This window comes from Quercus suber, unplaced genomic scaffold (genome assembly GCF_002906115.3).
Source record: "Quercus suber isolate HL8 unplaced genomic scaffold, Cork oak 2.0 scaffold_539, whole genome shotgun sequence".
NCBI lineage: Eukaryota > Viridiplantae > Streptophyta > Magnoliopsida > Fagales > Fagaceae > Quercus > Quercus suber.
Window position 1 is genome coordinate 379,468 of NW_027069987.1, and position 14,378 is coordinate 393,845.

At 33.7% G+C, this 14,378-nt stretch overlaps 1 protein-coding gene across 10 annotated transcripts; it reads left to right on the forward strand.

The window, feature by feature from the left end:
- Positions 1-958: 958 nt before the first annotated feature.
- Positions 959-14,172, forward strand: LOC112026737 (pentatricopeptide repeat-containing protein At5g01110-like). Of its 10 annotated transcripts, XM_065764052.1 has the most exons (10): positions 960-3,639; positions 4,620-4,715; positions 4,813-4,956; positions 6,108-6,164; positions 6,309-7,051; positions 7,171-7,209; positions 11,669-12,004; positions 12,502-12,542; positions 12,890-12,960; positions 13,902-14,172. In XM_065764052.1, the coding sequence occupies exon 1, from the start codon at positions 1,368-1,370 to the stop codon at positions 3,603-3,605; it is 2,238 nt and encodes a 745-aa protein (XP_065620124.1). In that variant the 5' UTR covers positions 960-1,367; the 3' UTR covers positions 3,606-3,639; positions 4,620-4,715; positions 4,813-4,956; positions 6,108-6,164; positions 6,309-7,051; positions 7,171-7,209; positions 11,669-12,004; positions 12,502-12,542; positions 12,890-12,960; positions 13,902-14,172. The 10 variants fall into 10 exon arrangements, with proteins under 10 accessions (XP_065620122.1, XP_065620125.1, XP_065620124.1 ...); XM_065764050.1 differs by lacking the exon at positions 13,902-14,172 and having other exon boundaries at positions 959-3,639; positions 4,553-4,715; positions 12,890-13,286; XM_065764053.1 differs by lacking the exon at positions 13,902-14,172 and having other exon boundaries at positions 959-3,639; positions 4,553-4,681; positions 12,890-13,286.
- The last annotated feature ends 206 nt before the right edge of the window (positions 14,173-14,378 follow it).

The window sequence follows — 14,378 nt, forward strand, 5'->3', positions numbered from 1 at the left end:
TTTCTCAAAATAAAAAAGAATGGGTAATTGTCATATATTACTTAAGACTTAAGAGAATGTGTTGTGTGTAGTATAATTTACTCTACCCTCCCATAAAAGTTGCCATGATTTTTGAGTGAAGTTGTGGTGTGTCTTTGTGTTAAAACTCCTTTCCCTCTCTTTTGTGTGTGTATGTGTGTTTGTTTACCCAAAAAAAAAAAAAATGTTTAGGAGCTCAGGGCCAGTTTCAAAATATGATAATTTGGAAATAATTGTTGTGTTATTTCTTAAACACGACGATATTTAAAAAGAAAAAGGAAACAAATGATGAGGTTAATACAGATGAAAAGTTGATCAAATCAAAAAATTACCAGAAAGCTCCTAAAATATTAGTATTGATAGAGTACCACTTTTCATTCTTTTTATTTATTTATTTTTTGAGATAAAAGATAGAAGTATTTTTAATAAGGATTTTACTAATGTGTGTCCTTTGGGCACACATTAATTTTCATTTTTGAAATTTTTTTTTCAAAAATTAAAAAAATAATAATAATTTTTTTAGTTCTCAAAAAAATATTTTCACAAATAAAAAGTTTAATATATATTTTAAAGACACGTATTAACCGGACTCATGCAACTGGGCCTTTTTTTTGTATACTTCCTCGCTTATTTATTGAAAGGGTCCGGCTGCAAACACCAGCCCGCCTAGCCTAGAAAGACCATATCAGTCCCAAAAGAAAGAAAAAAGAAAAAAAAAAAAAAAAAAAACAAAAATTAAAAAAATAATAATAATTTTTTTAGTTCTCAAAAAAATATTTTCACAAATAAAAAGTTTAATATATATTTTAAAGACACGTATTAACCGGACTCATGCAACTGGGCCTTTTTTTTGTATACTTCCTCGCTTATTTATTGAAAGGGTCCGGCTGCAAACACCAGCCCGCCTAGCCTAGAAAGACCATATCAGTCCCAAAAGAAAGAAAAAAGAAAAAAAAAAAAAAAAAAAACAGGTACCATGCCGTTAATAAGCTATACCAGGAAAAAAAGAGCCACTGGGCTCTCTCTCTCTCACCCTAATTCTTTTCTTTTCCTCCAGCCACCAAATGTTTTTGCACTCTCTCTCTCTTTCTCTATCCAGGAGATGCTACTGTCAATCATGACTTGTCCATGGTACGTCTTCTTCTCTTTCTCTTCTTGATGTTCTTTCTCTCATCCCAAACCACTTTCTTCTTCTTCTTCTTTTTGATTTTGTTTCTCACATCCCAACCACCGACAAACCCGACTGCACTCTGGTTGGTTCGGCCCGTTCCTTCCTTACAAATCGGTGTGGGTTTCAAAATATGGCAAAACCGACATCCGACCCAAATCGATTATCTCATCCCTAGTTAATGGGTATTCGCTCATGTTCAAGAATATGTTTAATTGACTCTTATTTACTTCAACACCGCCGGATTTTCAGTCAAAAATGTATTTTTAGAGCTTATTATACTGCTGCTTCAGCACTGTCTTCCGAAGAAGACCATGTGTTCGACGAATGTCCTAAACCAAAACTTGAAACTAATGTTACTGACAAAGTTAGTGTTTTTAGAAGTATCCGGAAAGAGCCCAAACTGTTTCCCTTAGTCGGTAGAGTGTTCAAGTCTTTGAATTGGACGGTTGCAAGGGAAATAAGATTTTCGACCGCCGTGAGGATGCATGGATTTGCTCATGCAACCGATGCATTTAGAATGGTGGTTCATATTTTCGCGTTGTGTGGGATGCGGATGGAAGTGTATGCTTTGCTTAGAGATATGGTTGGATATTATAATGAAGTTAATTATGATGCTTTTGAGTTGTTCCCGAATTTGCTGGACTCACCTCGCCACGCGGTGAGGTCGCTTGCTGTATTTGATGTACTAATAAAAGTTTTTGCTGCCAATTCAATGCTTGAGTATGCTGTGGATGTGTTTTTGCGTGCTAAGAGTATTGGGCTTAAACCCGATATTTATTCGTGTAATTTCTTGTTGAAGTGTTTGGTGGAAGCAAATAAAGTGGAATTTGTTAGAAGTTTATTTGAAGATTTTAAAAATTCTGGGCCGCCGCCTACTGTTTACACCTACACAATTATGATGAATTTTTACTGTAAAGGGGATACTGGTCGGGATGTAGATATCGGACAAGCAACTGAAATTCTAGAAGAATTGGAGAGAAGTGGGGAAATCCCAACTGTTGTGACATACAGTACATATATCCATGGACTTTGTAAAGTTGGTTGTGATGAATTTGCCTTGGACTTAATTCGGAATTTGAGATGTAGAAACCAACCTCTCAATAGTTATTGTTATAATGCTATTATTTATGCGTTTTGCCAAAAAGATAAAGCATATGAAGCTTTGGAAATTTTGGAAGAAATGAAGAGCTATGGGGTACTGCCAGATGTTTACAGTTACAGCATTTTGATCGATGGGTTTTGTAAGAAAGGGGATATTGAGAAAGGTCTTAAATTTATTGAGGAAATGGATCATTATGGTTTAAGGCCGTCGCTAGTTAGTTATAGTTCACTCTTCTATGGTCTATGTAAGAGTGGACTGATGGACATCTCACTAGATATGTTCCATAATCTTGGGGCTACTGGTTATGTATATGATCATATTGCTTATGGAATCTTAATCAATGGATTTTGTATGCTGGGTGATATGCATTCAGCCAATAAACTTTTGGAGGAGATGATCAGCAATAATTTGGTTCCTGCTGCTTTCATTTTCCACAGTCTGATTCATGGGTTCTGCAAGATGGGGATCTTAGATAAGGCCTTGGAAGTTTTCAATAACATGCTACAACATGGTGTCTTGCCTGATACCATCACTTGCAATGTTATAATTGATGGATATTGCAAGGTAGGGCACTTTGAGGAAGCCACGAAACTTATGGGTGAAATGCAAGAACTGGGCATTTCTGTTAACTCGTATACCTATAATGCAGTTATTAAAGGCCTGTGCAAGGTAAGAAAATCAGAAAAAGCATGGGAACTTTTTCCTCAAATGCTTAAGAGGAATGTACTCCCTGGAGTTGTTAATTATGGTACGTTGATGGATGGCTTTGCTAAACAGTTGAATTTTAAGAAGGCCTTGATGTTGTACGCAAGAATGCTAAAAGCTGGGGTCATGCCTGATACAGTCATGTATACAATTCTTGTTAACATATTTTGCCAGAGGGGAGAAATGCATGAAGCGTATAATGTGTTCAAGGAAATGACTGAAAAGGGTGTCCTTCCTGATAAGATTTCTTACACATCTTTGATATCTGGATTTAGTAGAATGGGGGACATGAAGAAGGCTTGGGCATTGTTAAATGAAATGCTGAGGAAAGGCCATATGCCCAGTGTTGTCACTTATACCTGTTTAATTCATGGATTTTGCAAGTTGAAACGCATGGATATTGCCAAATTGTTGGTTGATGAAATGAGGAGAAACAAAGTGACCCCGGACGTGGTAACTTACACTGTTCTCATTGTTGGGTACCGCTGTCTTGGAAATATTGAAAAGGCACATGAGTTATTCGATGAAATGAAGGAAATTGGTATCATTCCAGATGATATTGCACATATTGCACTGGGGTATAAAGCTGGTGCAGTTTCTGAAGGCTAGGAAGCTACTGGAGTGATTTTTTGAAGACCAGAATGTATATTACTGTTCCTCTCTTCCTATTTTGTAGTTTAGTATTTACAACTTTATATACTGGTTTAATACATAAAAATTTCTTGTGAAGCTAATTATAATCAATCTTCCAAACTTTATCTACAATCATAAATATATTGCTGTAAGGGATACCTTTGGTCATACACTTGCAAAAATGCAATTATCTGAAGATCCACATTGTTTAATATTCTGAAAGATCTATCATTCATAACCAAGAAACGTGAACTATGTTATTTATTTATTTATTTATTCTTTTTTTGGGGTTGGGGGTTTGTTGTGGAGACTGAGATTTGAACCATAAAGTGCTTTAATCCAAAGTCTGACTTCTTGGGACCATATAAGTGCATTATTTTCTATTTGGATAAACAATCTTTGTCACACTGAGGTCCCTCTGATGTAATTTTCTAAACAATTTTATGAGTTCCCAAAAAGTTTGCTTGTTTTAAATTGAAATACATAACCTGATGCTGTCCTGTGTCAATAGTTGTTTGTGAATTTCAATGTAAATCATGTATATTGTTGATCATGTGAAGTTTCTTGCATATCTCTTTGTTATTTTGGAAGTTTAGTATGCCTTAGCATGCCATGTGTCTTGCTTAGTTGTTTCTTTTTTGTTCAATAGTATACTTTATTCTTTTATTTTGTCTAAATTATTCCCATTTCCTTATCCTGTTTCTTCAAAAAACATTTCACTTGTGCATGAGTTTGATGCAAAAAGTTTACAACAAAAAAATATTTACTTTGATCCTGATGAGGTGACTGCTTAAGGTGATTTTGATGTCAATGTTTTTGTTATGGAGAGCACTATCAGAAATTCATGCAAGACTGGTTTACATTATGTCTCTTTAACTTTATTAATGTCAAATGTTTTGAATGATGCCGGGCTGCTTTTACAGGAAATTTCATAATTGAAACTTGAAAGGGTCTACTAGAACTGAACTTCCTAGCTTTCTGCTTTTGCAGTTCATAGGATCTTCAAAAGTATTGAATGAACAAAGCTTGCTCACCTTGTCTGATTGACCAGGGTACTAATTATTTCCATTTTGCAAATGCCACCTCGTAAGTTATTCGATGTGACTGGAAATAAGTCTACAGGAATTCTAGATTTATCGAATAAATTATGATGGTAGCCTATTTCTTTCACTTTGTGCCGCAGAATCAGCGAAGTGGATAATGCTCATGACACCAGCTTTTTAATGATTGAAGACGTATTTATTTATTTATAATACAACTTCATTAGTATACAATTGGATTGGTTATGGTCCTTATGGAGTTGGATAGCATTGCAAAGGCCACTATGGTATGGATTCTGAAACCCCATTTCATTTAAAACTTTCGTACTAATTTTGAAATTTTTTTTGGCAAGCATCTTCTATGTCTCATCACATTATTCTGCATAGTTTTTGGTATAATAAGGCATGAAAAAAATAACTTGTGAGTAAATTGTGCCTCTTTTCTCTCTGTTTAGTTGTTTTTTTTTTTTTTTTTTTTTTGTTTTTTTGTTTTTTTTTTTTTTTTTTTTGTTTTTGTTTTTTGTTTTTTTTTTTTTGTTTTGTTATGGTTTGGTTTTTGTTTCTGTTTCAGTGTGGGTTTTGGTTGAACCAACTCTAATCCTTCTTGCTATGATCAAAATTAATTAAAAAAATTGATTTTTTCTAATTTGAGGTATTTTACATGTTTGAGTCGTTCAGTGTAAAGTTAGTAGGTGTTTCTTTATTTATTTATTGATAAGTAAGAAAGTTGGTGTTTTTTTTTATTTTTTTATTTTATTTTTATTTTTTTATGAAGTTTATCAATTTTATTATTTGGTTGGGTTAGTTTAGGTCTTAGTTATTACTTATTAGAAAACCTTTTTCCTTGTCTGAGTAGGAGCATGTAATTTAGAGGGTTTCTTTTTCCTTTTTTTCTTCTTAACTTTGCTAATATACAGGCAAATTTCCTAGTGTGGAACAGGTTCAGTAACAGCAAAAGCTGTAGCAACTTTTGGACTATATTAACAGTTAAATTGCATTAGCTTTTATAGTTAAGAAACCTAGGAGGCTTAACTGACAGTCTTAGGTATTAATTATTTTTCTACTTTTTATATTCTGTCTTTGGTTTCTGCAATTTTGTACAAGCTGTTCACCCACTGACACTATCTTTTACAACCAAGTTGCTCTGTAAAACTCCAGTACTTTGAGGCTTTAGTCCTGACCTTACCTTTATGTACTCCCCTGAAAAACTACACAGTTCAGCTGTTGAGAAACTATAGCAACTGTTGGTCTGTAGCTTTTGCCTATCAACCACATGCATGATGTTTTATCCATCTTGTCTGTTAACTAAGTGCTGATCCAGTCTTGGTTGGTTTATTGATTTGAAAGATGTAGAAGCATCAAAATAATGGAGAACTGACTGAAAGCATTCTTCTTATATGTGTTGTCCCATGTAATTGGATTTGGATGAATCTTGCAGATGCTAGGCATGGACAATGCTTACTCCTGGAATTTGTTTCTCTAAGTCTCCAAAAAGGCAAGATATGCTTACTTCTCCATAGTTTTACACATTAAGTTCACTTTGAATTTTTCCCTTGAATTATTCATCAAGCTTGCTTAGTAATGAATGGCTTCTTAACCAATTAATGATTTCCCATTAACAATTTCTGAAAATTTTCAGAGGCAGAGTACTTTCCCAATTAGAGATTTATCATTAGTGATGTTCTCTGTTACTATTGAATGCTGTTCAAAGATTGATCCAGTCTGGGATCAGTATGTTATTCTCTTTCTGTCACTCTCTTTCATATTGCTTCTAGTGATGGATCCTATTCAGCTTTGACCGTTGCATACACGTTGAAGCCACTACAAGCAACTTGAGCTTTTTCAACGTAATTTTATCTAGTCACCAAAAAATGTTGATGTAAACCTTAATTTTCTACAGTTGTAGGCAACTGTGGAGAAAAGCAAGGAAATTAGCATACTTATTTTAACAGTTGAAAAAACTGTTGAGATATGTATTAAAAATAAAGGGCTCCCATTCCTGTATGTTTTTCCCTCCTAAAATTTTTCTTATTTTTATTCCTCACCGTTAAAAAAAGGGCCCCAAAAAATTTTTTAATTGAGAAAAGTTTTATCCACGGGCTGATAAACATTGATAAAACATATTAAATTTTTTTTATTAACGGTTTGTAAACATGTAGAAAATCAGTAACACATCTCACAATCCACTTACACTCTCACTCTTTGAAATTTTGTTTTACTCAAAATAACAATTACGTTATTATTTTTGCAGTAGCATTTGTTCACACACTCTCTAACACTCTCATCTCTCTCAGAAAAACCTAAGTCCATTTTTCCTAGTAGATTGATTTCATCTGGTTTCTTCTACTCGGATTGGAAAATTTCTTGAATTTCAAGGCTTTGGTAAGTGATTTTCTGGTTAGATCTCTGAATTCCATGTGATTTCTCACACTCTCTCATGTATTTGATCAATTCAAAAACTTATTTTCTGATCAATTTTTCTTGGACTCGAATTTTTGAAGCTCACAAAGCGATTTCACTTGCATTTTTGAAGCGAACAGGTTTTCAACTCACTCTTAGCTTGAAATGATCTCCTTTTCTCATTTATATTATGTGATTGTTGGAGCTTATGGTCCATTTGGATTGAGGGGGAGTAGAGTAGAGTAGATTTAGCTTAAAATTAGCTTACTTTTAGCCAACTCTACTCTACTCCCCTCTACTCCCCTCCTTCCCCCCTCCATCCAAATGGGCCATTAATGTTGTTGATTTCTTTTTTCTTTTTCAATTTTAGAATCTTTGTATTTGATTGAGAACCTAAAGCACTCAGAGGATCTTGAACTCTATGGTTTTTGTTTGAATTTTCTCTTGAATTGAGTATTGAATTTGATTGTGGTGATGAGCTAAAGCCTAAAGCTTATTGACTTCCTAGAATCAGCCATTAATATGATTGAATTTGTTTGAATTTTCTCTTGAATTGAGCATTGAATTTTCTCTTTACGAATGTAAGTGCTTGTGCATTCTCTTTTACAGCATTTTTTGATTGGTTGCATCTCTTTGAAATTTTTGGGGCATTTCTGGGTTGTGGGACACATTTGTTTGAATATAATATGATGAAGCTTCATATGTTGGCTTCAAATGTGAGGGACTAATTAGAATCATAGCTAGAATTTTGAATGCGAGAGAGACCATTAGGTGCTGTGGAGTGGTTAGTCAATGGGTAAAATGGGCTGAATTTCTTGGATGGCTGAAGGAGCGTTTTTGGTGAAATTGTCATCTATAATTTATTGGGAACTACATAGTCAACTTATTTGGAATGCAGTGAAATATGGAGGCATGTAGTGTTGATTTCTCAAGTTCAAGTGTTGACTGATCTGTTTTTCCCAAAAATTGTTGTGCCCTTGTGTTGATTTCTCAAGTTCAAGTGTTTATTCATATGGCATGTTATTCGCATATTTGAGTATTTAGTGTTTTATTAAGTTAAGCCATGAAATCCAAGTTCTGTGATTTGTTTCTGGGCTAATTTGCTTATATTATCTTGAATTATGAGTGTTTTAGGTGCCATCAATTTTTTGTGTTCTCTATCTCTTCTCTCTCTCTCTCTCTCTCTCTCGAATGGGCTTTGGTTCCTAGAAGTAACTGGAAGTCGGATTTGGTAGATGAAAGATACAGTCTTAAAGGTCAAGCCTGAGGTTCAATGGAAGGCTGCAATATTAACCTGTGATTTAAATTTCTTATCAAAATCTTTAAATTAATGGTCTTTATGTTTTTGAACTTGCATATATATACCAGTGTATTTGGAAGGAGGGGGAGTAAGTTTCAAGGATGAGTAGAAATTGGAATTTGGTGGCTTTTAATATTAAAAGCAATAATTCATTTGAAGGCTTTAATTATTCTTGTAGTTTCATCATGTGCAGTTAGCTACATAGATCCAATGATGTAATATAGTCATGGTCCTGCCTTTTGTCATTCCCGCTTGTGTGCTTTTGATGGATATCTGCCTAGTTTAAAAGGAACTTGCAATTTTATGTTAGTAGGACAATAACACACTCTCAGTACTTTGGGCCACCTGCAAGCATGCACTTGCCACTAGTTTAAGAGGTGAAAAGTTCGGGTGGGCTGGGGTGCGGTTGGGGAAGGTTCAGGTTTGAATTTTGCTTAGCAAAATAAATCAGATGTAGGTATATAGGGAGGTCTAGTACTACTTGATGCAGAGCCTCTTTTGCCATAATTGTAAATCAAGTAGGAGATGAAAGGGAAACTGCGTCACACATACCTACTTGCATAAAATGGATGTCCTTATTACTTCGTCTTAGTTTCTAGAATGCAATAAACATATATTGTCTTAATGTATATGAGACTGAAGATTTTTCACCACTATTCCCCAAATCCTAGCTGTTGATTTGTATGTACCGGAACAGGGTTTGATAGGCCACTGTTCCTGTGTTCTTGTATTTGGTCTCAGACTATCAATACTCATAAGATGCATGCTTTCTGCACAACTCAGTAGGTAGCCAATGGTCCACTACTCAGTGCTCATATGGAAGTAATGACAAAATATTTGTTTAACGGGTAAATTGGAGACTGATATAATTAAGCTAATTTGGGTAGTTAAAGGAGCTTATACACAACATTAGGGACTGTTTGGATAGCTGAAAAACGTGCAATATTCTGTATTCATTTTCAGTTTTTTGTGGGACCGACCTCTAAAAAATTGGTTTGGTTTTAACATTTGTACTTAGTTTTCATTTTCAGTATCCTAAAAGTTGGATTTGAATACAAAAAATGAAAACAACTTTTCAGCATTTTTGTTTCTATGAATATGAATATAGTAGCATATTCGTAAATATTTTGAAAACACAAAGTTACTTTTTTTGAGTAATGTGAGTGTGTGTAAGTGAGAAAAGTTACTTTTTTTTTTTGAAATAAAAAACAATGACCAAACTTGGGGATGATGTATTCTATACCCAAATTATGCATTCAAAACAACTTACCAAACACTACAAAATGTGAAAATAATTGCTTTTTTTCTATATTCAAATTCCAGATTTGAATATAGAATAAAGAAAATGAAAAAGTGGATACACCACTTTTTGAAACCAAATAGCCCTTAGTGATTTACCACATTTGGATAGATAAGAATGATGGGATTCACATTGGAAAAATCTAGAAATGAAGTGGAACAAGGAGGTAGTAATTTTTTAATTTTCTGCAACATACTTCCAAGTTCCAACCAATAAAATAAAATAAAAATTCAGGCCTTATCTTTGAGGTAGTAATTTGTTAATTTTCCTGATTTCTATCAATTCTAAAAGCCCAAGGGCTACCAAACCACAGGGCTCTAGATATATGACATTCAACAAAAATATGTAGTGAGGATTCAGGAGAGAGACCCACACAAAGAACAAGATAAATCTGGTTCTATAGAAAACCTGCTCAGTTTTTCTTTTGTGGGAAGAATGTCCAAAGCTACTCTCCAAAGCATCATTTTAAGTCTTTTGTGAATCTTTGATTTCCATATCCTTCCAAACACTGGAGGTGGCCTACTTGATGCCTCTAGAGTAAAACTTTCCCAACACGCAGATCTTACCAAGAAAGAGCCATTTATAGTTTTGGCCCACACCCACTTGTCTTCTTGATTGCGGCCTGATGGGAATATTTAGAATGGCCTTGACAGAGTGTTCATCATACAGCTTTTTCAATAAACCAACTTCCCAGCCTGAAAATATTTTTTTTAGTCCACTCTTACTTGTCTTGTGAACTGATGTATATAAATTTGGAGACAACCTTAGTAAGGATATTTATAAATTTTAGTCCCTATCTCTTACTTGACCCTTACAAATGTCTTCTTTTCAGTTATGAAAATTCCAACCCTTATATTTCTAACTTAACATTGGCGTTTGACTGTGTTCTCTCAGCCTCTCACCAAGGCATGCGATTTACAGGTTGTCAGTTGTATGCATCTATGAGGATTATTCTTAAATCAAAATTGGTCAGGATGCCTATAATAAAATTTGATGTCTATAATATTCAATTAATGGGATAGATTTCTTATAGTCCCACCAGCATTGTGTTGAAACCGTTTACATATATGCATAATTTAAATAGGCAGATGAGTAGTGGAAATTACTTTAAACATAATTTAAAGTAATGTTTGTTCAGTATTCATATAGTCCCACCAGCCTTGTGTTGAAACCATATACATACATGCATAATTGAAATAGGCAGATGAGTATTGGAAATTACTTTAAACATAATTTAAAGTAATGTTTGTTCGGTTGGTGCTGGTAGATCTCAAGCTGGATATTTGCTAACTCTTCTTTTATGGGTGAGCTTACTAGATTGATTATAAGGACTGCGCCTGATGGAGCAGAGGTCACTAGTTCCTCTTTATCCCTCCCTCCCCTTGGGTGAGAACTCACTTATAAAACTATATAAATAAATAAGTTAACTCAAAGTTGGAAGTTTGAAGGGGGATACTTTCGTATCTAGAGGTTTTATGTTAAATGGAGTATATGAACTAAGCAATTATAGTTGCCTTTTGTTGTATTTGTTTTGGGCTTCTCATATGACTCTTACACTAGTGCTGTGTTGGTACCTTCTTAAGGCAGTAATGTAGCTCGTTCAGATCTTAGATTGATTTAAAAGTGGTTTTTTTTTATTTTTTTTTTTTTTTTTTTTTTTAAATTAAATTTTTAATTTTTTTTTCACTGTTAAATTACAGCTAGTGGGACTTGAATCCTTGCTTGCACCCTCCACCCATTCTTAAGTTGGGGGAGGAGCTGCCATGTTAGCTAGAGCCCATTGACATGGTTTCCCTGTATGAGAATTTGAATTACAGTCTCCACTGTTTAGTCAAATACACTGTTTAGAAGAAATAAAAAAGAAATCTACTCTAACACTGTGGACCTAGCTCATCCTACAAATAAAAAAATTGTTAAATTTTCATTTTCTTGATTACTGTAACTCTTACTCCATCATACATTATACCGTTAAGAACCCTTTTTTTTTTTTTTTTTCAAGCTTGTACGATGTACAATGCAACACCAATTAAAGGCAGTTGAGGGATCCTAATGTCCAATGCATTGTTGATTTGTTGTGATGAATTTCAAAGCTGGGTGCTAGTCAATACTGAATTCTGACCATATTTTGGATGCACAAAGTGGTGGCCCTAGCTGGGAGGTTCCATTAGGCAGAAGAGACTCCAAAAGTACAAGCTTGAGTGGTTCTAACAACAATATTCCTACTCCAAACAACTCATTCCAGACCATCCTCACTAAGTTTAAGCAACAAGGGCTTGATATTGTAGAGAGTGGTTGCCCATTACCCGGTGTAAGTCAAGATATTGCTTGATACAAGGTCAGGAGATTCTGCATCTTGTTGTTTATACACCTTAGAAAGTAAAAATAAACTGAATTTCTAGCTTCATGTTTTTTTTTTCTATGCCTGTTAGCATTCAATAATTAAGACTTATAGCTATTTAATTAAATAGCTATGTTTTGATTTTAAAAAAGTGAATTATAGGTCTCCATTATTCCTTCTCAAGTAATTCATTAGTTAAATAGCATAGAACTGTCACTCTTGCTTGCTTTTAATAGTTCAACTAAGACTTCTTGTTTTGCATGTATTGCAGGCCACATATAGATAACCATAATTCTTCACTTTACTAAGATTTAACTTAACTGGAATTTACTATTGATGGTGGTTGAATTTGTTTCATGGTCTCCAAACATTGCATTTTGTTCTGTTTCTTTGTATTCTTTTTCAATTTGATCCCCATTTGGTGCTGAATGCCCTCATTCAATGCTTAACTGTGAAAAGGTATGCTTCTGATATCTGAATTGTTTTCTGTACAGGTGAATGGAAGTTCACTAGTGATCAATCGCTCATGTACAATGTAAGTGCTTACTCCTTAGAGCATTATCAACCTAACCATTTGGACTTAATTTTCTTCTCCCCTGTTTTTGTGTGTGTGTGTTTGTGATGGGCTGACGCTAGGTGATAGAATTCATATGTTGCAAACCTGCTTTTAAGTTTTGGTTCTGAGATTTGTGAGCACATCTGCAGTAAATCTGTGGATTATAATCATAAATATAATTTACTCAAACTATTGTTTATATATATATATATATATATAAAATTTACCTAACCACTGTCTATCACTACTTTACTAAATAGATACCAAACAAAAATGCACACAGGTTGTTGTTCAGTGGTTCTTTTTCTAATTATAATGTTTTGCAGGCTGTCCTTGATGCACTCAATGCTGTAATATCTACAATGAAACTTGGAGCAAACTGGGAGGATATGCACTTGTAAGACTTGATATTGAACGTTCTGTTAAAAAAATTGCAATATGCATGTCTGTATGTATTTTATGGAGTAAGGAAAATATGGGAGGAGGGATGGGGTGTCCTCTTCGGGGAAGTACAAGAAGAAAGGATGCATCATCGTTTTTCAATGATACTAGCTTTTGTCATGGACCTGGCCTTCTTGTTGGGAAGTGACACTTCTCCATATATATGTTACTTGAGGATAATTGATGGAGCACAATGGTTTTCAATTTCTTCTTTTAATCAGTCATTTTGAAAGCATGGAACCATTTTAATATTTGAAAATTAGAAGGGTGTTTTTGTTTTTATATGAGAGTGAAGTTTAATTTGGAATTGCACAATTGTGTTTATGTTTATATTTTGAATTAGGTTATTAAATTTTGATCACGTGAAGGAGTGAATTCAAAATTGTTTATTTATTTATTTTTTTTAAAAAACAAATACTTATTTCAATGGTTTCTAATTGTTGAAACTTAATCTCAAGACAACATATGTTTTAACGGTTTTTAATAATATTTTGACATTTAATAATCGTTGATAACGGTGAATCATATTTTTCTATGTGACTATGGTCACATAGGTTGTAGAAAAAAAAATTCTCAACATAGTATTCAGTTGAAAGGTTTCAACGGTCATTTTAACTGTCGAAAATACTTTTTTCGACGGTTTCTAATACCTTTTTCAATGGAAATAACCGTTGAAAATAGCGAACTTTCTTGTAGTGAGCACTTGTGTGTTCAATTTCTATGATTCAAATGTAAGGTGATTTGGAGAGTCTTCTACTTAATGCAACTATTTGAAGATCTTTAATCATAAAAGTTTAGCATATTTCTTTTATGTTCAATTTTTTTTTGCTCAAGTGCACCTACATGTTTTTTAACATCTCCAATTATTTATTTTAATGAGATTTCCTATTCTTGCAGTAACTAGGTGTCAATGGAAATGGATCAACTAGGGAAGAAGTTGTAAAGTTTTCAAAACAACTATCTCTATCTACCTTGTGCCTCATGAAAATTTATTAGTTCCTTTCTCTTTGGAGATAAAGCTTGAGGTTTTGGACTTGTGAAATATGAAAGCCATTTTACATAGAAAAGGGGCATCTGTTTATTTTGAGTATGAAAGCCATTTAATATCTTTCCTATTAAGCTGTGTTTGGATGATTAAGTATGAAAATATTCTTAGAATTTTCCGAAATATTAACTTTTAAATTGATGGGAATTTCAATATAATCAATTTAATATTTCGTTTTTACAGTATATATAGAAATTAGAATATTGTCATAACAATGATAATTAATTCTCAAATTATAATTTCAAGTAAAATCCCACCTCAAAAATTCTTAATCAAGAGACACTACTAAGGTTTTAGCAACAAAAAATCACATTTTAGACATACATATA